General features: G+C 39.4%; 1 protein-coding gene across 3 annotated transcripts in view; it reads right to left on the bottom strand.

The window, feature by feature from the left end:
* Positions 1 to 647: 647 nt before the first annotated feature.
* SPTLC2 (serine palmitoyltransferase long chain base subunit 2) overlaps positions 648 to 27,375 on the bottom strand; it is a 76,630-nt gene continuing 49,902 nt past the window's right edge. The window contains exons 10-13 of one of the 3 annotated variants that reach the window (XR_013774645.1): positions 13,773 to 13,908; positions 11,715 to 11,844; positions 5,797 to 6,683; positions 648 to 3,437 (exon numbers count right to left, since the gene is read on the bottom strand). Coding sequence is in view for 1 of the 3 variants with exons in the window: in XM_079309188.1 (XP_079165314.1) it covers positions 6,564 to 6,683; positions 11,715 to 11,844; positions 13,773 to 13,908 (386 nt within the window). In the remaining 2 variants the exon portion in view is untranslated. Of the gene's footprint in view, positions 6,684 to 11,714; positions 11,845 to 13,772; positions 13,909 to 27,375 lie in introns of all 3 variants that reach the window. The other 2 variants (XR_013774646.1, XM_079309188.1) reach the window with 2 other exon arrangements.

Below are 27,375 nucleotides of genomic sequence, written 5' to 3' on the forward strand. Positions count from 1 at the left end.
GCTGCACCTCCTTTTCCAATACCGACATCTGTTTTATGCAGACTTAGGGCTGAGATGAATGGAAAGAAATGTTTAAAACAAGACACAAACTGCAAGACAGATGTGAGGTCAAGAATCCCATGCGAGATGGATCAAGAAGTCCTTACAAATATCTCATTAGCAGCACGGCAGCACCCAAGGGTAGCAGCTTAGCTTTCTAGCACAGCGGCTTTTTGGGGCCAGCACCGAGCTAGAGCGGGCACTGATCGTGGGAGTGCTGCACATCAGCAGCAGCAGCTACGACTGCAGGCGTCTCTCCACAACAGAGGCGGCTTTTCCAGACTGCACATCAAAGCTGCTGCTGTACGACGGAGCAGAGACTGCCAAAAACCAGCTAAGCATCCATCTCGCATGCGAGGTTTCCTGGCTCTGAAGTACAAGGCTAGAGGGGAGCAGTGATCTGTCTGAGCTCTCAAACAGTCGTTCCTGTATGAATCTCATGTGCTGAATTTTTTTGAGGTTTTTGTTTTGGGGAGGGTGGGAGAGGGACTGGGAAGGAAAAGGAAGAGGGTTCAGTCTCCTTAATAGGGAAAAGCCTCATCAAGACAAAAAAACAAAAAAAAAAAAAAACCAACAAAAAAAACCCCCAAAAAAAAGCCAAAATCATGACAGTGTTTTTTCAAAGTCTTTATTATGCAGAACATAGAATATATTTGAATGAAGTTTTTCCCAAGCATTTTTTTCTCCAGTGTTTTTTTTAAACATGCATTGTTACCTTTTTAAAGCCAATGTACCATCTATTTATCTTTTTCCCTGCCCGTAGAGCATCCATATTCATGTTAATCACAAGTGTAAAAAAAATTAGACATCTGGCATAAAATATTTTGGGGGGGGGAGCCCATTTAAAAATTTTATCTAAAATGTCTTATCTACAAAAAATTCCAATATATATGTACATTATAGCAACACAGAGGCGTAAGAATACAGTGCAATTTAAGATGAAGTGCTGTGACTTAGTAATTCTGCCCAGGGCTTGTGGAAATGTGGGCCACCATTGGCTTTGGGGCTACTGGCCTAAAGCCTCAGGCTCCAGCATTCCTCAGTTCTCTCTCAGATGGGTCTGAAGTTAATACTGGGAGGCTAGAGTTGCATTAAGCTTAATATACCATTAGGGGGTAGCAGAAATACTGTCTGAATAGGATGAGCTTTGGCAAAAAAAAAAAAATGTTTACAAAGGTCAGATGTTTTGGTGCATGTTTCACCTCACTGTGGGTATTTTTGGAACGGCACCAACCCTTGGCATATTGCTGTGAGACCTGTTCACCTACTGTTGAGGAAATGAATTTGCTAGCTGCCACTGGTTCTGAAATCTCTGACCATCTCAGTAAGCCTCCCACTTCCAGCAGCCCAGGAACAAGTGACTGATGAACTAGGCAGGAACTGTGTAAGCTACACAGGAACAGAGTGCAGAGAACTGCACCACTCTTGGCTTCCTACAGACATCTCCTTAAACAGCTGCTAGCCAGGGTCACACACACAAATTGAGTTTTGAACCTCTCCCTCCCAAGAAAACAGCAGTACATATTGCTTAACTAAGAGCACCAAGTATTCTTGCATGGGTTAAAATCCACTGCATTCTTCAAGGTCAGTCTTAATTTCAATTCTTCATACCAAGAATCACAGTTTAAGGCCTTCAACACACACCACAGTCATCATCTGCTTTCACCCAGCCCCTTTGGGGATATAAGCACAACAGGTCCAATGTCTGCAACAAATGTTTCTTTTTTTAGTGAAAGGTAAAGCACAATACTTCACACAAAGTATGTTTGTGTTCTAGTATTACATGTGAATCCTTGAACAGGTGAGCAACTGCAAGGCTGGGAATGTTTACAGGAATACAAAGCCATCAGAATGGCATTGGAGATATTTTTTTTCTTTTAAAACCATGTTAGGGTTATACAGGTCAAATGACTCATGCTTTTCCTAAATAGTGGTCCAATGCCACTTGGGTGTCAGGTCCAGCACCAAAGCCAACAATGCACCTGCTGAGGGGTCATACTAAGCATTCCTAAACAGCTCAGCACTCCACTAGTGCTGAACAGACTGCAGGTGCCTCAAATCTCCATGCAGAAGGTGCCATCCACACAGATCCCAGCATGTTTGACACTTTAATAGGCCGAATATAAACTGTAAAAATAATATATATAAACTGTATACATTCTGACTGAGCATTGTATATTGGGATATATATCCACAAGTTTCCTTCTCTGTGATGGAGCAAGGGGGCTCATGCATGGTGCTCCAGATCCAGTGCTGCAAGATGTTCTGTTCTCTTAGATGAAATGAAGAGTCATACTCATGTTTTCCTCCAACCTCTCCTATGATCTCCCTGAATGGATAACATGGCTTCTGAACAAGCAAACAGCTGTAAGCCAAATGCTTTTCAGAGGTAAAGAAATCAAAATTTGCACTGAAGGAGAAGTAGTATTTACTTGGTGTGGTAAAGTTTTAGAGGAGTGTCCATTCAGGCACTGAAAGCTGCATTCCTGATTTGGGCATATTTGTTCAAGTACACGTGAAAGATCCCTGTACAGCTGAAAATAAGCAATGATTGACTACCCCTTTTCTCCATGTCTGCTCTATCAGTCCTTTATCCACACAACACAGATGGGTACACTTCCCTTGCCTGTTCTTTGTGAAGGTGAGTACCACATCTGCAATCTTAGCAAGAGGAGGATAGATAATGCAATTCCTTCAGATGTTTGGTCAACTCGCTCCTGAGTCCTTGCCTAAAACAGAAGCATACTAAACCTGTAACTCAAGAACCAGAACTGTTCATTAAGGATGCTATTAAGAAGGGAAAAGATACAGCAACTAAAGAGTTAAATATACCATATACATACTATACAAAAGTTTGTGTCATGTAAAAAACAAAAATGAAGGCCCTGAATATTCAGACACAAAAAAAATTGGTTTCTTCTCTGCCAAAGAGCTAAAGGAAAACTATGAATCAGGTTCCCTAAGACAAAGATCTACTTGGGAAGGCCAGTTTCTAACAAGAAGCAGATCTCCCACTCTTTGCTGATGCTCAGTAATAGGAGCTTCTCAATTTTCTGACGAGTGAAAGAATATGGCCATTAGCCTTAAAAACAGTAATGGTTCTAAACTCTTCACTCAGCTCAACAGAGGCAAAAACTTGCTTGCTTAGTTCTTCAGAGAGGTACTGGGAAGGTAACTATTGTATATTTATGAGTAAGTTTAGCCAATATACAGTATTGGGCAAAAATCCTTTGTTCAAAAGCAGCCTTCATTTTCTTTTCAATTTTGCATCTCTTAAGAAATACCAGGAGTCATTTTCAATTAGAATGTCTCTGAAAAGTTGGCAGGGACTGAAGTTTTATTTCTTAAGCAGCTTTTCTTCCTTTGTGATCTCTCAAGATTGGTTCTTTCATTCATTTCTACTGCCAGGAGAAAAAGGAGACAGATTTCTGGTCAGTACATAAATATCAAAGCAGCAATCCATCCTACACATACCGTGACAGCATACATGCTGTAGGGCTGCCTAGCACAAGTCCTTATTTGAGCTTTTTTTAGTAGATGCAAAATAGTTTTCTTGGCTTTCAAGCTCAGTGAATTACTAAATTAAAAGTGTGAAATCTTGGACTTGTAACTCTTACTTTTTCAGAAGCAGTTTCAACAGGTTTCATTATTTTTACCAGACTTTGGCAAAACAGTCTCTCTTGAACAAAAGGCCTCAGAGAGGAGTGGGGGGATTTGCTTCCAAAAAGGATATGGCAAGGCTGAAATGTAACCAAGCAGTTTTCAAATGCTAACTGCCAGAATTATTTCTCAAGTGTCTTTGCAACCCAATTTCAAAGTTATATGCAGACAGTGTGACACAGCAGAAAGATACTAAAAGGCAGAAGCTTGAACACAATTTCCTCAACAGGTGCAACCAGAAACCAAATGGACACCAGTAATTTTTAAACACTGACTGTTTCAGAAGTATTACACAGGATTTATCTATATTATGAAGATTTTCCAGATGCTTTTTTCCCTTCCATAGACAAGCTGCTCTAAAACTGATTCCCAGAGACGAGGTTAAGAGTCAAAACTTGTAGAATCTATAACTCATTTCTAACTTAATACACATCACAGTTTCCAAACTGACTTGACTACATAGCAGACAAACACACTGTACATTTGTGAATGCTTAAAAACAGCTACCTACTGATCCAAGCCTTTAAATTGGTCAGTTTTGTCTGCTCATAAACCATTTCATGATCAAGTTAATAGGATCAGGGCTGAAGTCAGGGCTTCAAACCTCCTCTTGTTCCCAAGTACAATCCAGAGAGAAAAAAAGTCAGTAATTCTCTGAGGTAAAGCTTCTTGAAGTCAGAAAGCAAGTAATCTGCTGGAATGTTAGAGCTAGTCCTGGGCAGAACACAGGTGAGAAAGTAAGCTCAGCTAACTGCTGTTTATTCACTCTGGCTGAACATGTGAGATTATTTCATAGCTATCCAAGATGCACATACAGACTTCTCAGACTGCACTCAGCACCAGAAGAAGAGCCAACCAACATTAATGGACTAAGACAGAAATAGTTATTTGGACCTATTTTCAAACAGTCAATTTCAGTTCTTCTCATATAATTAAATTTCTGAAATTCAATGGTAAAAAATGAACCAGTGTTTTGAAGTTCCATTACATTAAAATGTAACAAGATCTATAAATGCATGAAGTTAGATAGTCTATAAAATAGGAGACAATTCTGCTTTAACTCACCATGTGTATTTGCAGAACTGCTTGGTTCTAAGTTGCCAAAACACTCCCTCCCTGTTAGTTAAAGAGTGAACATGAAAGAACTTTAAAAGAAAGATTTTTTTTTCAGCACCACATAAAGAGCTTTGAGTTGCTCTCTGCTTTAGTATTTATATGATGATAAGTCTGTTTCTAAAACCTCAGTAACCAGCAAAAAGTATCTTCCTAACCCAAACTGAAGAGCTGGTACAACTCAATTGACACAATGTTAACATTTTACTATCTCTGCGGAAATTGTGTATGTCTAAATATAAAGTACAGAAAAAAAACTATACTGCAATTGACTCATATTTAAAATTTTTGGTACCTTTTTGTTGATCCATTCTGTTAATTGAAAGAATTTAAGATGTAAAGACTAGCAGACCAGTTCTAAGGTGTGTTACAGCAAAGGCATCTATGTGAAACGGGGACAGAATGAAACTCGCAAATAAAGGCTCCAAACAGCAACTGGCTCAGCCAACACTCATTTGAGTAGTGCTGATCAGTAACAGAAGTACAAAAGAATAAAGATATCAAACTAAATGAAATTGTGAGGACATTCTCTCTCTTCAGGGAAGGCCTACAGACATGCAGCTGCCAATGGGGACTTTGCTGGCCAGCCAAAATGTAATGTATGACTGCAAGATTCAAGCTGTCTGTATGTGTGACAGGGTCAGTGAAGAACACCTCACAGATGACCAGAAACACTGAGTTTAGCACAGCAAAGGGCAGCAGTCTTTCACAGATCTGCATGAAATAGATGGGTCTTCCAACAGTCATCCCTTGCACTGCTCATTGAGGGGGCTTAGTCTTAAGACTAAGCAAGAGACTTGATCTAGTTTATTTAAACCCAAGAGCACCCTTCTAGGACTTACTGACTTAGTCATGACTTTATGCAAGAGAAACTAACCAGAAGATGAGAAAGCAACACACACAACACCTGTACTTTTTTCTTTTTTTTTAAACAGAAGTATTTAAAAAAAAACAAAACAAAACAAACCCCTCTCCATCACTTACCCTCTATCAAAGAGACAATTAGTGTCAAAACCAGGAGACAATCTGGTATCCATACTGGGAAGGAAAAGAGGCTACAGTTCCAGAAGTCCTTCTGCCTGTGGCTTACAAAACTAAATAATGTTTGGGAACAATGATCCTGTCAGTGACATGTCAACAACACATTTATTTTAAAAAGGCTAAATTCAAGTTTTAAACATAAGTAACTGCAAATAAAAAAAAAAAAAAAAAAAGAAAAAAACAACTTTGGTTGATTACCCATCTTGTTAAAATATGTCAAAGTTACCAATCAACAGTTTCTCTAGGAAGTCTCCAGAAACAGACAGGTCAGCTCATTCCTTATTGGGAAGATCAGACACCTAGCAGTGACACTGAAAATGCTGCCATGCCAGCGTCACACATGCTCACAACATCTCAGCCAGCATTTGGGAGGCTAATGGTGCATACAAAGTCTGAACTGATCAGCCACAGCCAACTTGGGTTGCTGTGAATTCATTGAGACAAATAAATTAAAAAAAAAAAAAGCAACAGGAAAAAAATATAGCCAAGCACCTCAAGGGCCAGACCCTGAAGACACAGGAATCAAATAATTTTTTTCTCCTCTCCCTATTTACAAAATGCCATTTAGAGCTGATGTGACCACTTCAGTATTGTGAGGAAATGTCTCGAATACTAAGCAGTCAGAAGTGTGTTGTTCACAGATGTTGTGGCCAGTGTGCCATGGAGTGTCCCATGGGTGTGTCCCTCCCTTTGAGGCACGTGGAGGGACTTCAGTCTTCTGTTTCTTCATATGTCGTCTCGTCAAACGGCCGGTCCAACAGAGGTACCAAACGGCGACGGGAGTATTTCAGTTGTAAAAGATCCCCAACTTCATTGATTTCTTTTAAAGCCTGACAAAGAGACCACAGCAGATCAGAGGAGACAGATGCAAGTTATCTGCACATCTTCCTTTATGCATACTACTGCAGACTACTCTGACAGACATTTGACTTGAGATTTTACTGTGCTAGAAGCCAGTATCTTCAGAAGTGTATAGGATTTTTTTATTATTTGAGTGTTCAGAAATTTCGAGACTACATCAATAGCATTAGTCACTTAACTGAGAGTGCCTATGCATCCACCTGAGTACTCCAGTTTCAGAACAGGATCACAATAACCAGACAACCTCATGACTATTCATAGATAGAAAAACAGAATAATGTTCTTCCCTTCCTGGAGGTAATGAAGCTGAATTAGAAAAAAAAATATTTTGTTTGAGGTTTGACTTCTCCTTATGCATCATTCAGTTTGAAAACAACCTGTCTTAGCAAACCTGATCTACTGTATTTTTTAAATTGCAAATTAGCAAAGGCAAACTACAATAGTGAGCTAACAAGTTCTATAGATGCATTTATTATATCTATATTTGGTTAATTTGCATTGTCCATATACAGCTAGAGATGCAAGCTATGTCTCATAAACAACATGGCACAGGAGATTTTGGTCAGACAATCCAAGGAAAGAAAAATAAAAAGTTATTCTAGATAGGACTCTAAGCATTTTGTCCTTGGAAAGCAAGTCCCACTGAGGTTGCCACAAAGGCAGCACTCAAGCAACTGTTGACCCAGAACACTGCTACTGAATTAGCATAGCCTTTCACCATTTTGACCTGAACTCAAATATTATGAAGTTTACCAGAGATCAAACATCTGCTTGCGTAAGAAATGAGGGAAGTCCCAGCTTAGTTAATCATACTTCCATTATGTTGCAATCTCTGATAAGACATTGGTCCACACACAATAGGGTCTGTTAAAAGCCAAATTCTAAACTGCATTTCTCTACAGAACACTCCCAGAGCAAAGTACAAAATAAATCAGTTGCTGCAGACAAATCAGTGATAGCACGTGATACTAGTTATTTTGTAAAGGCAAGTGACAAAAATTAATTCAGAAGATCACTTCCAAGTCCAATGCAATGTTTCTGAACTCAAAGGTTGGCATTCTTTGCTGTCTGGAATTGTAAATTTATTGAGATAGGTACATTCAGCATTGTTTCAGAATTCAACCAATTCAACATTAATGCTCCAATCTGGGTCAAATGTTTGTCTCTTGAGGACAGTTGGCAGATGGGGGTTAATAGCTCTACATGTTTTTTCTTCCTAGATGGATAGTTCAAGTTTTTGTTTCTTTAAACAATGGCCCTTCATGCTTGTTATATCTGGCAGCAAAAACCTCTGCACTCTAAAATCTAGTGGAACGACAAACCCAGAAGTTGGATCTCAGTAAAAAAAAAAAACAAAACAAAAAGTGTGGGCACAGTCTGCCAGAGCTTTAAGTAAAGATCCCATATGGAAGCAATTTAAAGCTGAATTTCTGTTGAAAGAGTATGTTAACTGTTATTCTTGAATGCAGATTTAGGATTTTATTAATTTAAAACAAAAAGGGCCATGTGACCAGCAAAGACTACAAAGGAAATGGCATTGGTGTACTCTGACTTTAGGAGAGTGTAATATATTTTTCATCACTGAAAAGAAAGCACAGCCCACAGCGATGCAGGTTATGAGGGCCTTCACTCTGATCCTAAGCCAAATATTTTTAGGCAAGGAAGTTTTATTTACATAAAACAGTTAAAATTTTAACTAAGAACTGTTCCTCATCATGTGGGTGTATTTAATAAGAACAAGGAAGCATTACAAATATCACTGTTTGTAAGACAAGCTTCTCTTCCCTATGCTTCAAACCTGGATAAGTTTTGTTTAAAAAAATACCACAAGAGCCTTAGTTAGCATCCATAAATACACAGATGGGATACCAAGTTGTCCTCTCTGTCAGTGACTTGAAGAAGCTGTCTGCCAGCTCTCCCCAAGTCCATTCAATTTAGTTCTTCCTGCTTGTGGATATTGTTGCCACAGTTAACAGAGGGATTAGACTGAGCTCTGCCTTAATGATTAGCTGCCTGAAATCAATCCCTTTCCACTGCATCCCAAGAAAACACAGCACAAAGTCACCGACACAAAGACTTGCTCCTTATTAACTCCTCTTGCCAATGTTCTGGGTTCTGAGCATGCAGCTATTTTGAACCATAAAGGGGGTTACGCTAACTTGGAAAAAAGCCTTCACATACTGAGCTAAATCAGGATTTCTTCATTCACTTCAAAATTCACACCTCATTTTGCTCTGGATTAATTTTCTTAGCAGACAAGCTCTAATATATTGAACAAGCATTTCTTCAATTTGGTACATTTAACACTTACAGACGTACTCTAGCAATGAGTATTATGCTAAATGCACAAAATTTGAAACATTTTTTGGAAAATGAAGAAAGAATTGACAGGAAAAGAGGTTTTTAAAGCAGAGTAATAAAAGTTACAGATAGATTTTTGCAAGAGAGCAAATGTGGTACCTATACAGACCCTACAAAAGCACCTTATTATGGCAAAGGCCCCAGCTAGTCACTGAAAGAGAAGACCAAGAACCTAATCAACTGTAAAATTGCACGATTGCTCAGGTACTACATCAAGTTTGTACAATTTTAGCTCAATTTGCATCAAAATTATTTCAGAGACTTCAGTTTTCTTTATTTTCCTTCTTCCCACCTCTTATCCATTTATCTCCACTCCATGTCCACCTGCCCAGAAGTTACTGCTCCCTTATTTGTGTCAATTAACTCAGGTCTATTACTGCACTCTGAGCCAAGTCTGGTATTGTTTATTTTATACAGGAGGAAAGGAAGCAAAGGAGAGGGTCTTCTCTGAACATACTGGTTCAAAACCTTTCTTTGGAACAGAAAACAACTAAACTGAAATAATTAAGGGAAGAGTAGTAGTAAAAGCAGCTGAGAAAGAATTCCTTAAGCAGCCTGTTGCTGGAGTGTTATGTTAGGGAATCTCTCAGAAGATTCTCTCAGGAGAAGCAAGTATAGCACCACAGATACACAGCAGGTTGATACTACTCAATAACACTACACATACATTACAAAACTGCTCACACCACACACTGCCTTACTAATTTTTTTTTAACAGAAATTAAATTTAGAAAGCATATAATTTTAAGCTGTTGATTTTTATATAAGTTCTGCAGCAGTCAAATGTGAAAACGTTGAGTCTATTCATTTTTCTACAAAACATTAGTAAATATCTTTAGATACCCCATTTGCTGCTCACATATTGAAGTGTTACCACCTGATCACATTTGGACATTGGGCATGATTTCCCTTCCTAACTGTGTGACTCCTCCAAATCACCTTGTCCACAAGATGTTCAAAAACAGTTTCAAGACTATTTTTTTTCCCCACAATCTTCTCAAGATAAAGACAAAGCTTTTAAACCTGCAGTTTCTCATACTTTTTTGCCCTTCTTCAAGAAGGTGACATTTGCTCTCTTCCAGTCCTCAGGAGCCTCCCCCAACCACCATGAACTCTTCCTCCTAAGATGATAATCAGGAGCAGCCTTGCAGTGACAGCCAACACCTGTGGATGCAGATCATCAGGTCCCATGGACTTGTGCATGTTGATTTTGTTTAAATGTTCCCTTACTGGAGCCTCCTTCACACCAAAGGTAAGTCTTTACTGCTCCATACTTTTCCACTAATCTCATGGTCTCAGGATTTCTAAGTCTCACCAGTAGACTGAGACAACAATGGCAGTGAGTACCCTTGCTTCTTGCATGCATTTCTCACTTGACTCTCTGTGCCATTCAGCAGCAGTCCTCCACATTTTCTCTACTCTTTATTTTATTACTAATGTCTCACTAAAGCTCTGCCTGCTGAGTGATGTCCTTTGATAGACTGAGTTCCAGGTGGGCTTTGATTTTCCTGACCCCATCCCTGCATGCTCAGGACTGTGTCTCTGCTCTTCCTTGGTCACCTGTCTGTGCTTGCACCTCTTACACACTTTTATGGCATATTTTTGTTGGTTTGTTCATCCATGCAGGCTTCCCACCACATTCACTCTCCTTTAAGTCAGGATAGATCATTCTTCAGGGAAGGAGTGGGGAGGAAAAATCAAAGAGCAGAGATGTCCAGGACAGCGAATTGAGACTGTATCCTATGGGATTCTCTCAAGTAGGTCTCTGATAGGACAGAGTCTACTCTCATGAAGTCCAAATTCATGACTCAACCTAGTTTATATTCTGAGCTACAGACTCTCAAAGTGGGGAAAAAGTGCAATGTAGAACTCTGGCAGTGCCTAAGACAGCCCATGTACGTATGTCCATCAAAAAAGATTATTCAGAAGACTCAAAATTGAATGTAGCTACCACACCAAGACATACTAAGAATAGTCAGACATCCATATAATCCTCTTTCAATTCTGTTAGTCAGAGAGTAACCACCATCATTACTTTTTGAAGGCAGCATCTCCTAACTGTGATGCAAGGCCTCTTTTGAGGGGACCTCCATTCCCTCTGCAAGTGCTGGCAAGAGTGAGTAAGGCATTGCATGTGGTATGGACTCACTAGGACAGGTTCATTAAAGATACAGTGCTCTGAAGCTTTAAACAAGATCAGAAATAGTAATCTCTGGAATAAAAATTCTCACTAGTAATCACTGGCTTTCTTTAGAGAGGAATATAAATGCTTTGGAGGTTCTCAGACCCTCTTATTTTTTTTCCTTTAGCATCTAGGGTCAGAAGATGCAAAATGTTTCCTTCTAACCAGTTCAAAGCAAGCTATGGCCTTTAAAGACAGTAAAAAGCACTGTCTCACAGGAATGAGACTGTCTCCTTTCAAAATAAGACAAGAAAAGTCCTGAGATTTACTCTAAGCAGTCATTCTGCACTACTGAAGCAAGGAAAGAGATGGAGTCACTGCCAGCTCTACTACTAATGGCTTTGAAGATTTGGTTCAGCTATGTCGTGTACCAAACATTGAACCAGCATGCAAATCCCAGACAACTGTTGTATCTGTTTATTAGCAGGCATGAGCAGAAGGAAGATGAGACACTTACTGTATCAAGCATCTCTTTGGTATGAGCTGCAGACAAACAGAACCTGGCTCTGGACTCGATGATGGGGGTGGCAGGGAAGCCCACAACCACAACACCGATGTTCCGCTTCAGCATCTCACGCCCAAACGCACTGCCAGAGAGAACGAGACCGTCACAATTATTCCACTGCTGGCAAAGCAGCAGCAGGGAGGACTCAAATGGTAACCCATACAGACTTTTGCTGTGGCAAGGCTGTCAGATCACAGTTTGGAGCTTCCAGTGCTTTGGCAGAAATGCCTGATCACAAAAGCCTTTTTAAAATTCAGTCCCAAGGTGGTCCTTCTCAAATGGTTTCAGTGTATTAAGTTCTAACAAAGATGAAAGATTATATGTGGTAGAGACTGGTCTTTTAGCAGGCTGTTTCTAAATGGATTTGTAACCTAAGCTTGGAAATATTTTTAATAGGAAAGAGTGATTTTAGCTCAGAAGTTTGACTACACAAGGAATCCCTCATGCCGCAATGCCCCAAAATGGATGTTTCTGCAATTTCAATATGTTTTGTTTTCATAAATTTAATATTGCATCACAGAATGTACTCCTTTATAAGTATCACAGGAACCACCGAATCACCACAGTAAATCAAGATAATCTAATATGATACCTAATATTTTAAAAGAAGATGCAAAAATATAATACAACTGTCACGCAATTATCTTCAACAAAACAAATTCTTAAGGAGATTAAAGAAAGTGGCTGTGACTTATACAATGAGAGGCACAAAGATCTCAATCAGATCTGTAATGGCAGTGCAGTTGAGGCTATTTCTGTAGGCCACAGGAAATGGTTAATCCTTTTTAAACTGACCTTGCTGTGAGAAGTAGCAATGAACTTGAGAGGTTTATAAGGACATATAACAATAATATTCTTTGACTAGGTCTTTAAATTTTATGCCACAACTATTTCCCTTCTAAATCGGTGCACCCTGATACACTTCATTTTGTATCCATTTACTACTCTCAAACTATTTTAAAAATAGGCTACAAGGGACAAAGAAAGGACCAAGTGGACCTGATGCAGATCCCAAGGGCCAACTCTCATCAGAGCTCTCTGTTCTTGCTCATTTTAAGTCAGATACTGGCCCAACTGCTCAGCTAATAAATATTTTCATGTACATTTCCAAGGAAAAGATTGTATTGACAGGTAGAGAAGCTGGGCAGTGGAAACAGCTGCCACTGTGTGCTGGTCCTCTAGTCTGCAACACCCACAAAGGTAACAGGCCTTTTAAAACTTTGTTACACTGAGAAAGGTGGAGAAAGACTGTATCTAGCTTCCTAAAAAGTGCCAGACTGAAGCCTGAGCTAGTCAAGCACTAGAGATGTTCAGTACTGCTAAAAATGAAATTATGTTTTCCAAATTTGAAAGTGTTGATTAAGCACTGCATTATACAGACCCTGAAAAGTACCAAAGCCAAGTTGTCCTTAAAATCAGGTTTTTGTTTATGGCGAAAACATTTTCAATATATACTTTATATATCCTCCTTGCAGAATTTTAGCCTTAATTATCCACACAACACTTCACAAATTGGCAAGCATCAATAAACCTATGTGCTAGAGTTGTTTTAGTATGTACAATACCAATACCTGAGTGATTATATCTAGAACTCTTAAAAACTTCATTAATACATGTTTTTGTGTCCCATCATGTCTTGCCCCACTGTTTCTAATTTTCTAAGTTCATCAATGAAAATGTTTGCTCCATCTGGTCCAGGAGCAAGTTGAAAGACTTCCTCCAGTGACTTTTAATGTTAATTACCATTCAATTTCAGCTCCTCTTCAGCTAATGGAAACACACAGCCCAGCCTTTAAAACATGACACAAAGAGGCAAAATTGCTTCCCTGAAGTGCCTTCTTGATGCTACAAGCTTCAATTTTCTCAGTTTCTATATTTTATAAGACTCGGTAATGATCATAAGCAAAAAAAAATCATACTAATCTTTTCTTACCTTTAGCAAACTCTTCATATTCTTACACCAACCTAGCTTTAAAGAAGATGGGTAATAAGTTATGCTGTCAAACGTACCCAATTTTTGCTGGCATGTACAGCATCAGAGGCACAACGGGGGAATCTTCATTTCCATAGATGATAAAGCCCATCTCTTTCAGCCGCCTCCTGAAGTATCTCGTGTTCTCTGCTAGCTGCTGCACACGGGCTCTCCCTAAAACAGAATTGAAGGTGAGACTGAATTCAATTGTCCTAAGTCACATCCATAACTGCAATATATGACCTCAACTGAAGAACAAGACATTAGTGTCCTGCCTGTGCTTATGGAAGCATCAAAAATAAATGCAAATTGGGATTTGCAGTTTCTTTTCCTTCATGTAACTAAGATTAATCATGCATTTTCTGACAAGTCTGAATGGACCAGGAAAGGCACAGTTATCAAGTCCAAGCCTAGTTTTCTCATATCATGTTTTCTTTCAATCAAGAGGTACCTGGCAAAAAAAAAGGCAGTTATCTTCTTTTAAATAGAATTCAAAGTTTTATCAGAATTCACTAGTAACTGCATCTTGAAGAGTTTGCTTACACTTTGAATAACTAATGGAATACCTATTGAATCAGCTGGTGTTGTTCACCATGTTTTATCCTGCTTGCCTGCACTATTGTAAATTACTACTTTTCTCTTTAGATCTCTTTGCTGAACTATCACGTGGCTGCTCCCTAACCTTTTCCAGTTAAAATGAGCTGGGTTTAAATTAAACCAATTACTTCTGATAATCCAGCACACTTCACTTAAGTGGCAGCAGCCAATTTATCACATATTCAGCCATTTCCATAGGGATTCTTTGATATTTGTCAAAATTAGTACACAGGACATTAGAACAGCTTGTACAATTTAAATATTTCAGATGCTCAAATATATGCATAGAACAACCTATTTATCAGTTAATTAAATTCTAGCCTAGCACACTGTACTGCATTCCTGTATTGCCCAGAAAAAAGTTCACATCATCTCACTTAAGCAGCTCATAATAAATTTCTGATCAACTAATACTCTAATGTGCTTAAGAGATTAAGCACAATGCCATTGATGAGACTATAATACCCTTGATTCACTTGTCTCTAGTCCACAAAGTATATTTCTGGACAACTGATTACCCAAACACTGCCTTGCCCAGGTGGGTGATTCATAAACTGAACCCTTAAATACACAGCATGCAGATCTGTGCCACACAGTGAAGGTGGCTGCTAGACATGAATCATCTTCCTTTAAAGCTGCAGATAACACAAGGTGATTAGCTAACAGGAATGCCAGGTCTCAAAGAAACATCCAACACCCACACAACTCTGCTCCAGGCCAGAACAAAATAATACTATGTAGTATTTGTTGCCAAGAGTATCAGACATTCCACCCACAACCAGGCAATCAAAAGCAAAAACCCATCAAAGGCATAGCATAAGAAAAAAAGGTGAAACCTGCTAAGTTTGCAAAACTTGGCCTATCATTAGTGGGCAGAAGCTGGTATTTTTAATACACTGGCTGCCACTTAAGATATCTCTTCTTCTCCATTAACAGCATTATTTCTTAATATTTTCTCCCCCAGAGTTTCTCCAGAAGCTTAATTCCTCTTCCCCAAAAAGCAGTTAAGATTTCAGTAAAACACAAAGGCTTCTTGAACTTATGAAACTAAATTTTTCATTTATTCACATCAGATCAGATCCTCTACTGCAGACCCAGCTTTCCCTTATGTTTTCAAATCAATTATTTGGTCATTTTAAATAACTCAGACTGCAAAATGAAGTTGAAAAGAAGAAACAATAAAATTAAAATAATCAGGCTTACTGCAAGATATTAAAAATAGTGGGCCAAAAGTCACTACCTGCATTTCTAATATTGAGGTAATCAATAAACATGAAAGTGTCCAGAGCAAACCACAAGCAAGAAAAAAAGCTATTTTGGTATTTTCTGAGAAAGCTGCATCTGCACAAACACACAGAAATGCAACAATTTCTGATGGCAGGTCAGTGATGTACAATTGCATCAAAATAGAAATCAGATTTCACCAGTGGAATAGTAAGGTAACATACACAGCTGCTGTGATCAGCACCTCTCCCAGGTAAAGGAATGCAGCTTTTGCCATACTACATCTTCTCTGCATTCCCATAAAGCATACAGTTTACAGTGTGGAAGCAGAAGAAATTTCATCACCTTAATGGTTTTCCCCTCTATACATTCACACCCTTTTCTATGTTGTTGGGAGCCTTCCAGACTAAAGATTAAAGAGCCATCTTAATTTGTAGTTGGCAACTGCTTCACAGTCTTCCCTAAACTTCTACCAATAAAAAAAAGGCTATGATTCTAGATTTGTCCTTATAGACTGAAGCACACTTTGTGATGTAAACAAGTCTCAAGAAGAAGTTTTTTAGTTCTCTACAGAGATGTAATCACCTATTAAAAGCAACTGACAGATTTGGAAGATATTGCCCTCTTCAGGTTTGTGGGTCTCAAAAGTCTATCAGCTTTTATTTCACTCTAGAGCCATCAAGTAATTTCATGCAATTATTACTTCTTTAAAAACTTGTGGCTACAATAATATTATCAAGAACTTGAAAACCTATTCAGTGGCATCTCTACCCAATGGCTCACTACCCATCATGTCATTACCATCTGAAGAGAACTGCAGTGGGTGAAACAAAGCACCAGGAATACAAACAAAAATTTGAGCACAGGTTCCTTGTCCTTTGCTTGCCTTTCTCCCTGCATACTGTGCAACTACCCTTCTCTGTACTTCAAAATGTTTAGTCTCCTACTCCACTATAAAATCCTACACTTGGAAGAGTGATTCCACATGCTAATTGAGTAAGGTTGGCAACAAGCATATATCCAGTGTTTGGCTCTGCTGCTTCAGCCCCATTGGTACACACTGGTGTAGCAGGCTGTTACCTGCTAGCACAGTTCCACCAGTTTTCTGGGACCACAAAGACAAACCAAGCACTACTGGAAACAGCAGTGAGTAGGTATCATTGTCAATCCCACTTGCAACCCAAACAGTGCTTGAGCACTGAAACAGAACCTCTAAATCCCTTCTCAGCTCAAGCATCTCCTGAAGGTTAGAGCTTTGTCCACAACTGCTCAACTGTAGGCCTAGAAAAACTGTCAGGACTGCATAAATTCTCCAGCAACTGGCTTTTTTAGCAGTATGCAGCTGCATTTTCAAGACTATGCAAAAAAGGCCAGATCAGACACCACCCTGCCAATTGTTCTTGCATGGAGGTTGTGCAATTCTTCTGGTAACATCCTTTCATCTAGGAAACTGGAATGTGATGACCCTCAGCAAAGGAAGGAAAGGGAAAGAAAAGGATGATTACTGGAACTGAGTTCTTCAAAAGGTTAAAAAAACTAGAACTGTTTATCAGATCAACTCATCTCAAGTCCCTTATGGGTCCTCTAAATGGCTTGAACTTGCTACTGACAGAACAACATTGAAATTAGAGAATAACTAGTAACTTTTCCTGTACTTCTACAGCCTTTTGCAAGTTTACTGCAGTCATACCAAGATTGCTCTTAAAATTTACTAAAACATTTCCTTGTTTGTAGTAGCCTGGGCATCATTTAGTCTGAAGTGCACATATATCTCCCAAAGAACATGCTGCCATTCTATCAGAAGTAAAGATCACACACCATGGAAAGCAGAGAAACACTCTCCTGTCACAAATATAGAAAGCAAAAGAAATACTCTTTGAAAACTGCAGCTACTATGTACCTGAGGAAAAAAAAAAAAAATCCAGCACCCTAGAGGAAGTACTCCATTATGAATCTGAAAGCACATGAAATACACATTCCTTGTAACCACTGGAAGTAAATTACTGTCTGCCAGAACAGGTTCCCACAGGCTAAAACTATGACCTTGAAATTAGCTCAGATGATTGGAGCATGGTGCCAATAATGCCATGATTGTAGGTCCAGTACCTGTATGGGCCATTCATGTAAGAACTGGACTTCACAATCCTTCTGGGTCCCTTCCAACTCAGGATACATGGTGAATCTGTGAATAATACTAGATCACTTGTGAAGGTGCCTGCTTTAGAGGTCATAATGCTCAAAAGGCAGAAGATATAATGAAAATAGGAAGCAGAGAAGGCAGTTACTGAATGCCTTCTTGTTGGTCTTCAGGGACAAGACCAGTCCTCAGGACCCTCTGGCCCAGAAGACCAGGAAGGGTAAAGGAGTACTGTAAAGATGACTCTGGGTTAGAAAAAACCTAAACAAACTTGACATCAACAAGTCCATGGGCCCTGATAGTATGCATCCACAACAGCTGAGAGAGCTGGTCAACACCACTGCAAGGCAGCTCATGATCATCTTTGAAAGGTCCTGGTGATCAGGAAAGGTGCCTGACGACTGGAAGAAAGCAAATGTCTCCCCAGTCTTCAAAAAGACAAGAAGAAGAGCCCAGGAAACTACCAGCTAGTCAGCCTCACCTCAGTCCCAGGAAAGGTGGGGGAGCACCTCATTCTGGAGACCATCTCTATCCATACAGATGACAAAAAGGTTATCAGGAGTAGTCAGCATGGATTCACTAAAGGTAAATCATGTTTGACAAACCTGATTGACTTCTATGATGAATCAACTACCTGGATGGATGAGGGGAGAGAATGGATATTGCCTACCTAGACTTCAGCAAGACTTTTGACATTATCTCTTAAAATATTCTCACAGACAAATTCAGGAAGTGTGGAATGGATGAGCAGTGAGTTGGATTGAGAACTGGCTGAATGGCAGACCCCATCGGGCTGTAAGCAGTGGCACAGGCTCCAGCTGGATACCTGCCCCCAAGTATCTGAAGGGAGGGTGCCAAGAGGAAGGATCCAGGCTCTTCTTGGTTCTGCCAAGGAATAGGATGTGGGGCAATGGGCAGAAACTGATGCACAGGAAATTCCACCTGAAGACAAGGAAGAAATTCTTTACGGTGCAGGTGACTGAGCACTGTAACAGGCTGCCCAGAGAGGTTGTGAAGTCTCTCTCACCAGGTATCACAGAAATGAGCTAGGTTGGAAAAGACCTTTGAGATCATCAAGTCCAACCTATGACCTAACCTAACACCCCCCTATCAACTAAACCACAGCACTGAGTGCCATGTCCAGTCTTTTTTTAAACACATCCAGGGACTGTGACTCCGCCACCTCCATGGGCAGAGGATTCCATTGCCCAATCACTCTTCCAGTGAAGAATTTTTTTCTTACATCTCACCTAAACTTCCCTAGTGCAGCTTAAGACTATCCTCTCACTCTGTCAGTGGCTGCCTGGGAGAAGAGGCCAATTCCCACCTGGCTACACCCACCTTTCAGGCAGTTGTAGAGAGTGGTGAGGTCTCCCCTGAGTCTCCTTTTTTCCAGGCTAAACAACCCCAGCTCCCTCAGCTGCTCTTCACAGGGCTTATGTTCCAGACCCTTCATCAGCCTTGTTGCCCTCCTCTGGACACATTTGAACACCTCAACATCCCTCCTAAACTGAGGGGTCCAGATATTAAAGAAATGTCTGGATAGAATCCTATGCCAAGTGCTCTAAGGGTAACCCTGCTTGAGCAAGATGGCTGGACCAAATGACCCACTGTGGACCCTTCCAACCTCACCTAGTTGTGACTCTGTTATTAGACAAAAGATATTTAAAAACATTTCTTCTTGAAGTAGAAATTGAGTTTATATTTATGACTATAATTATCAGCAGGATATAAAGGGAACTTCACATTCCACCACAGTACATCTAAACTCCTTTTGCAATGACACACATCAACAGAGAAAGTCACCTGCATTTAACCTCACTTTCTCATAAAAGCTCATGCTTAAACTAACAGTCCGGATACTCAAGGATTCTCAAACAACCCAGATTTGTGAAGTCAGCTTAATAAATAAACAACAATTACTCAGCAATTAAAAATTTTTGCAAGGCCAGGATAAATTTAGCCTTTGGGGAAAAAAAAAAAAAAAAAAAGACGAAGAAGACAGTTATTAGAGTCCATGTTCATGACTGACTTCTCAATTCCATGTTAAAAAAAAATCTCTACAAAGAGCCCCAAGAATTTGTGGAAGTTACTCTCTCACAAAAATCTAGTCTTTATAACATTTCTGTCATTTATTAACATTGATAAATAAGCTATCATAGATGGTATTCAACACAAAAGAAAATTCAGTTCAACCAGGATATACTCGTTTCCCTCCCCTTGCCTTGATCTCTACACAGTAATTGGAGAGCAATCACAAATCTGTTCTAAACAGTGCAACACTTCATCAGCATGGCTTCTTGAGAAATAAAAAGCATGTTGCATTATACACAGACAGACTACCCTCTGACACTGAACTCAGAAGGGCAAACCAACTTCAGACAGGCAAAACCACACACAGGCAGGATTTTATCTGCTTGTCACACTAGAGATCACTGTCTCCTGGATCTAAAACAAAGATACTTACTGCAACATAAAGGAAACTTTACATTTTTAATTAGTTCTACAAAGACTTCAAAGCAAAATAGTAGGACACATCTTGAAAAATGACTGCTAATCAGTGAAACTTTAAGTTGTATGCACAAGCTCCTGTTGGTCAACAAATAACAGTTTACATTAGGCAGCTATGATGAAGTTACTCTATACTCTTTCATTAACCAATCTTACAGATGCTCAACACTAATATTAGAATTTTATTACTATATCCTTAATTTAACCTATTAACTTTGTTGTCAACACGGAGAGGCTAAACTAAGCAATTTCATGCCTTTGCCTTACATACTGATAGAAAAGGAAAATATTTGTTTTAAATGATGAAATTAAAAATGTAGAATTAAAAAAACCCTCTTGATACAAACAGATTGGAATTCAGTACATGCAGAATCATTCCACTGTGATACATATTTACTGGCCCAATTACTCCATCCCTCAATAACAGCTCATGCTGTAACACAATCAAACACCTTCAGGTTTAGTTTTCATTATGTGATCAAGGAAATGAAAACATTTATTAGCAGAGATTTCTAAGAATTTGTGAAGATGAAGTCTGACAGTAGCATATGGCCTCTGGCAAGACTCAGTATGTGTCTAACAAAAAATAGGTTTTGTCAACAAGATTGTTGGGTGCATATTAAAGATGTTTTAAGTCACTTTAAGAAGATCATAGCAAGCTCATATTAGATCCATAAGGCACCTTTAAGCTGAAAATACTCTATTCTTTGTGGAAAAGTTGCTTTCAGTCTCTATTGCAATTCATTTTACATTGTTTTTCAAGCTGGTCCCATCTTATGTATTCTTGCCAGGTGCTGGAGGTGAGAAGCATTATATTAACTACTAACAGAGGTACCATCCCTAATTTGTGGCAGAATCATTTATCTTAGTAGAGCTTACTTAAGTCAAGGAAGGGATTTATCTGGCAATCAGTTCACCCTGCCAAAAACCACAACTTTACCAATGTTAGCATCACCTCTGCAGATACACTTTGGTAGGAGGATTATGAATTTTATAGGACTGCTTACCTGGACAAGTTTCTTGTCTTCTTCCTGATAGCCACAACCCAGGGAATATAATAAAACTTTTCCCTTCCTTGTACAAATGCTTTCCCAGAACTAAACAAGTTTTGGTCTTACTTAGAACTAAAAATAAAAATCAAGCTAACTAAAAGAAGGTACCTGGCCAACTAAATGCTTATGGGGATGAGTGCTTATGAGTTCTGAGTGCATGTATATACAAAATGGGTAAGGAGGGGACCAAGGTGGGTCATTTCATCAAGCTGCCCTGCTCAAGCAGGGTCAGCCTAGAGCACTTTGCACAGGATTGTATCCAGAAATTTCTGTACTATCTCCAATGAGGAAGATTCCACAACCTCTCTGGGCAGCCTGTCACAGTGCTCAGTCACCTGCACCGTAAAGAATTTCTTCTTTGTATTCAGGTGGAATTTCCTGTGCATCAGTTTCTGCCCATTGCCCCATGTCCTATTCCTTGGCAGAACCAAGAAGAGCCTGGATCCTTCCTCTTGGCACCCTCCCTTCAGATACTTGTGTACACTGACAAGGTCCCCTCTCAGTTGTCTCCTCTCAAGGCTGAGCAGGCCCAGCTCCTTCCCCCAGCCTTTCCTCATGAGAGAGATGCTCCAGTCCCTTCACCATCTTTCCTGCCCTCACTGGACCCACTCCAGGAGTTCATATTCCTCTTGTCCTGAGGAGCCCAGAACTGGACACAGCACTCCAGCTGTGGCCTCCCCAGAGCTGAGCAGAGGGGCAGGATCACCTCCCTGGACCTGCTGGCAATGCCCTTCCTTATCCTTCAGGATACCACTGGCCCTCCTGGCCCCCAGGGCACACTGCTGGCTCACAGATAACTTTTTGTCCACCAGCACCCCTTGTCTTTCTTCACAGAGCTGCTTCCCAGCAAGTCAGCCAGGATAGAAAGCAGCATGCATATGATGTGAAAGGAGATCAAAGCAGCAGATCTTAATCTACTTTTTTAGGAAATAATGCTGAAAGACATTTTATAACCTAAGCATTAATGTTTACTGGCTGTTGTGTGGAATAAAAAGAGTTTGTGGAAAGGGTAGGATCTGTAGAATCCACCATTGTTCCCAAACTGCATGATCAACCTAAAACCCAATTTTACAGAAATCCTCGACCATGTAAGTTTACTACAATTTTTAGCAGACATGTATACAATTAAAAGTCCTCCATTACAGGAAATAAACAAACAAAACAAAGAGAAGGAAATCACAATCCACTTCAATGGCACAGAGAACAATGTGATGCCATTGTGTCCTGCTTCCCCAAACAGATGATGGCTACATTCAACCTACACAGCCAGGATATGGATCAGGCTGCAATACTCTGTTGTTGCTTTTCTGAGAGCACTAGTATCAACAACAGAGAAGATAAAAAACTATGTCATTAACATCTATAGTGCTTTTTATCCATATACCTTGGTATCAATGGGCCAAACAAAAGAAAATAAAATTTCCACTTCAAAAAGCCTGTATTTTCGGACATTGGGAAGTGCTTAAATCAAAATAAACTGGCAAGGAAAATTTGGTTACATATATCATTCTCTAAAAGTTTGTTTCTTCAAGTCAGAGTGATGCTATTATACAATCAAGCTTGTAAATTTTTCCACATTAAAAACCTCTTGTTTTTGCAAAGGCTTATTCTTTCATTCTGTTTATTATTCCTACATTTCCATCTTTTGGCTGGCTGTTTCAGTGAAAGACATAATTCAGCATATTCTGTTTTGGAAACAAGCATTTTTCAAATCTCAACCAGGAATTCAATATTCTTCTGCTGATTTAACAGATTCTCCACTAAGCTTTCAGAAGCTAAGTTGCATCCCAAGGGCTTATGAAGAACTTTTGCAATGTTAACATAATAAGACAAGTTGTTTTCTGGACATTATACTTGTAAATACCTCAACATTAAAAAAACCAGCACAACAGCCAATGTCCTTTTTTGAGAAGACATAAAAGCACTACTACCCTTTTACTGCAACGAACATGTTTTTAATAGAAGATATAGAAAATTCTACTCTTGAAGGCTTCTCCTGAAAAGCACATGTCAAGCATGACTTCTTATAATATTTGCACGATGAAAAAACCAGCAAAATGTTTTGGATCTGCCAGCTAGCAGACAGGACAAGCACAACTTACGAATATCTGACTGGAAGCAAGGGTCAGATTAGAAATAAAGTAGCATCTATTAGGGGCTATAGTGAGTAACTTAAAACCAGAGAAAGCAGAGTGAGATTTTAAATGAAAAAAGAACACTAAACAGAATTCCACTTCAACAGTGATTAACTGCCAAAACTTTTAACCTTTTAAGGCAAAGTTGCACTAAGAGACAGAGAGAGCACAATATTGTTAAAAATGCTGTAATGGATGTTTAAGGATCAAGCATGTGCTGATTTTGAGTTGATTTTTTGACACTTGTAACATAATTTCTCAGAAAGCAGACTCATTACACAAACTCACACCTCAAGGCAGAAAGGGGGATCAACAGTGATTCACCTGCACAACCAACCCAAAGGCATCACTCACCCACATAATAAGGGAGAACTGACCTCCTATAGCAGCCTACTCTGTCAGCCTAAAAAAAGGGATTTACAACAGCTCATAAACAAGATGGAGGTATAAAGCAAAGTTCTGCTGGTTTCTTCTGAGAGATCACTCTATGAAAGATAATAAATAAAATGTTATTATACAATACCTACAGATTTTTTATCTTTCAGAATACTTTTCCTATCTCACTGTATAAGTTCCAATGACAAGGCGACTCTGCACGTTTCAGTCTGCTTCCTCCAAGTTTACTTATGTGAACACTGCATCACTGCCAGTACTTGCAGTAAGAATTTTACATCCTCCCCTTCACACGCTGTCTGAAGATTTTCATTATAGATATTCAGAAAAGTATTATATATAATTATACAACGTAACCTGAGATTGCACAGATATGTTAAAATGGGCCAGAATACTGTATTGCCCCAGTTTTACATTCGGATCAGCAAATGCCAAAAGAAACCTCTAAGAACATTGAGAAATTTAAAGAAAGTAATTAGAATAATTCCTTAACTCAGTGCTATTATATTACTGTTTAACAGCTCAAACTGTAGCATTTACCAAACCAGTCAGAAGGCAGAATCAACTCACTGGGATTTTTTCACAGGGCTGTGGGGAAGCCAGGTTTAAAGCAAGTTTGGGAATGGGAAGAGTCTTTGGGCTGCATGTCTCAAGCCCAAGGTCACCAGAAGGACTGGGCACCTTCCACTAGAGGCCAGCGCTGCACCCCAGGAGTCCCCAGCGTGGTACCTGCTCACACACAGCCTGTGCTCCCCACTGAAGGGCTGCACTGAATTCACCCAGGAGAGGCTACCAGCACAGCTGAGTCAGTTATTTATTCTTCTGGCATACTTGCATGCTTCCTGAGTTCACCACTCAGGAGAGGAACTACAAATAACGTAGGGGAGAAGACCAGTTTAAGAGTCAGCACTTGAAAGCGTGGACCAGCAGATCAGAAGACGGCTGTGAGCTCATGTTCTTTGGCCATATGGCAGCAGTATAAGCAACCATTTATTTTAGGAGGAGCAATGAAGGGCTTGGCTCATGACCATTCTGAGTTAACCCCACAACTGTGGCTTTTAACAACACTGTATGCAGGGGATTTGCCCGGATTATGTGGGTTCTCAGCATGGAGCCACTGTAGAGGTGATGGTAAAAATGCTCAGTACTTTAAAAGAGAGAGGAAAACAGCTAAATCTGATTTTAAAAACTGGCAACAGTAAAGCCAAAGAGAATCAGAAACGGAAAAAGAAGAAAAATGATGGCTGATATTCTTGGCAATAAAATGTCTCAGAGAAACAAAATTTATGCTAATATTAAGTATCTGACATTGCATTTGCTATCAAACTAAATAGTTCCAGTGGAGTCTAAAGGCATGCCAAAAAACAGCTGGGTGCATGTACTGTGTATTCACTGAGTTTATATATACTGGTGAGATTGAAGCCTTTGGCATATTCCAGAGCCCAAGGAGTATTTTTATATTTGCACTTTCCGATTTTGTTTGCAACTACTAGCTACATTTAGAGAACTCCATGGCAGCCTGCTCTCCCCATGAACTTCATCATAAAAAGATGCAGCTCTCACCAAGAAGAGATCATATTTATTGCTTGATGTGACTGGAAAGATGCAATCTGTTAGAATCACAGGCCAGTTTGGGTTGGAAGGGACCTTAAAGATCATCTAGTTTCAACACCACTGCCATAAGCAGGGACACCTAATACTAGACCAGGTTGCTCAGAGCCTCATCCAGCCTGGCCTGGAATGATTGCAGGGATGGGGCATCCACCACTTCTCTGGGGAACTTGAGCCTGTGTTCCACCACTCTTGCAAAAACAGTCTTTCTTATATCTAGTCTAAATTTACCTTCTTTTTGTTTAAAGCCATTGCCTCTTGTCCTACTGCAACAGCCCTACCAAAACAGTCTTAGCTCATGTCCTGCAGTATGGGGACACAAAGATGTTACAAAATGACACTGTAATAAAATCAGCCAAAATGGCCATTCCTCTGTGCAAAGCCATGACAGCAGTATAATTTTTTGTTTAGTCATAATTTGCTTCAAACAGCAGGCTTCATCTAGTAAGCAGAAAAACTTTGAAATAAGATACATGTGCTAAGGAGACCAGCATGGATAAACATTAAGGAGTGAGTAAAGGCAGCATTAAAACAAATTGATTTAAACTGAGACAATGTTTATCAAACTACAGGAGTCAGCTTTTCTACAGCCAAAATACTTTTCCTAAGATCCTGAACATTCAAGCTTTAAAGAGAAAGAGATTAAATCAGTAGAATTGTATTGATCCTACAGGAAAAATAACCAAACCAAAAAACAGGTTAACAGTTCATCCTGTCTCAAGTCTAGCTAAAATTGGCTCCTAAAACAAGTATACATCAAACATTTAGTAATAGCTGCAAATACATAAAATGAGTAACTTCCACTGAAAATGCTAATAGCATTTCAAACTTACAAATTATCAATCCATCGTTATTAAAATAGAAGGAAAATTACTTCTTGATAACCCAATTCTTTAATTATCTTGTGTGCAGGTAGGTTTAATCTTCTGGGTGCACATACATCATTAGTAATAATCTTCTTTATTTGTTGCCTTTGTATAGCAACCTGCATCTTCCCCCATGTGATAGAGACAAGGCTACTGTTACATGAGTCCTCTACAGTCTCCCAACCACAGAATTCAGTAACCTACTAAGGACTCAGAGAAAGCTTATTATGCACAAAAAGAACATACCAAGTGCTAAGAAAGGTAAATCTAAAAATCAGGATAGAAGACTCCAGTCAGTCCCTATCATTACAATTAGCCAACAATGGGTCCAAGTCTTTAAAATATATATGAATAGAGGACTACTTTATCAAATTTAGTATCACTATCATATACTGTACCAGTAACAGGGATTCTGATGAAGCCATGACTGAAATGTAAGATTGATGGACCTGTGGGTGTCTAAAAGACATTTTTAAGTTATTTTGGGCTATGTTAGAATGTTTTAGCAGAGCGTGCTTCTACTACTAGAGAAGACTTCTGTAATCAATCCTGATAGTTTATGGAGGCTGCAGCCACTGATAAACTGAAGCCTTTAACAAGATTTGATTACTCTCTATTAATGGAAGTTTCAGTCCTGAAGTACAGAGCTTAAATCAAAAATGCAAGATGATTTGGACGAAAGTCAATCATTAGGAAGAAAAACAAAAAAACCTCTAAAAGATGTCAGTCATTCTTTTGTAGCAAGATCACCAAAACAGTAATCCTCAGAGAAGGGAAGAGAAACTGACTGTGACCTTTATGAGGTGTGTAAGTACCATAGGAATGAAAACTGGAATTTGCCTTACAGAAGTTTTTTATTGAAGGAAACACCTTTATTGGACTGCTTTGGTACTTTGGACTACAGGGCAACTGAATGGAGAAAATGGCATCTCAAAGATGTAAGGGGCTGACAAAGATGCAAGAAACCTATCTAAACAGTGGGTAAATTTGAAAGACAATAATCAAACAGCTACTCCAGAACTGCTGAGCAAGGGACACATAACAGCTTGTACATGGCACAAAACAGCCGACTTGGCAAGATAAGAGTGTCCCCTTGAGTCTTGCCTGCTTACCAA

Source organism: Erithacus rubecula (assembly GCF_903797595.1).
Source record: "Erithacus rubecula genome assembly, chromosome: 6".
In the NCBI taxonomy this organism is placed as follows: domain Eukaryota; kingdom Metazoa; phylum Chordata; class Aves; order Passeriformes; family Muscicapidae; genus Erithacus; species Erithacus rubecula.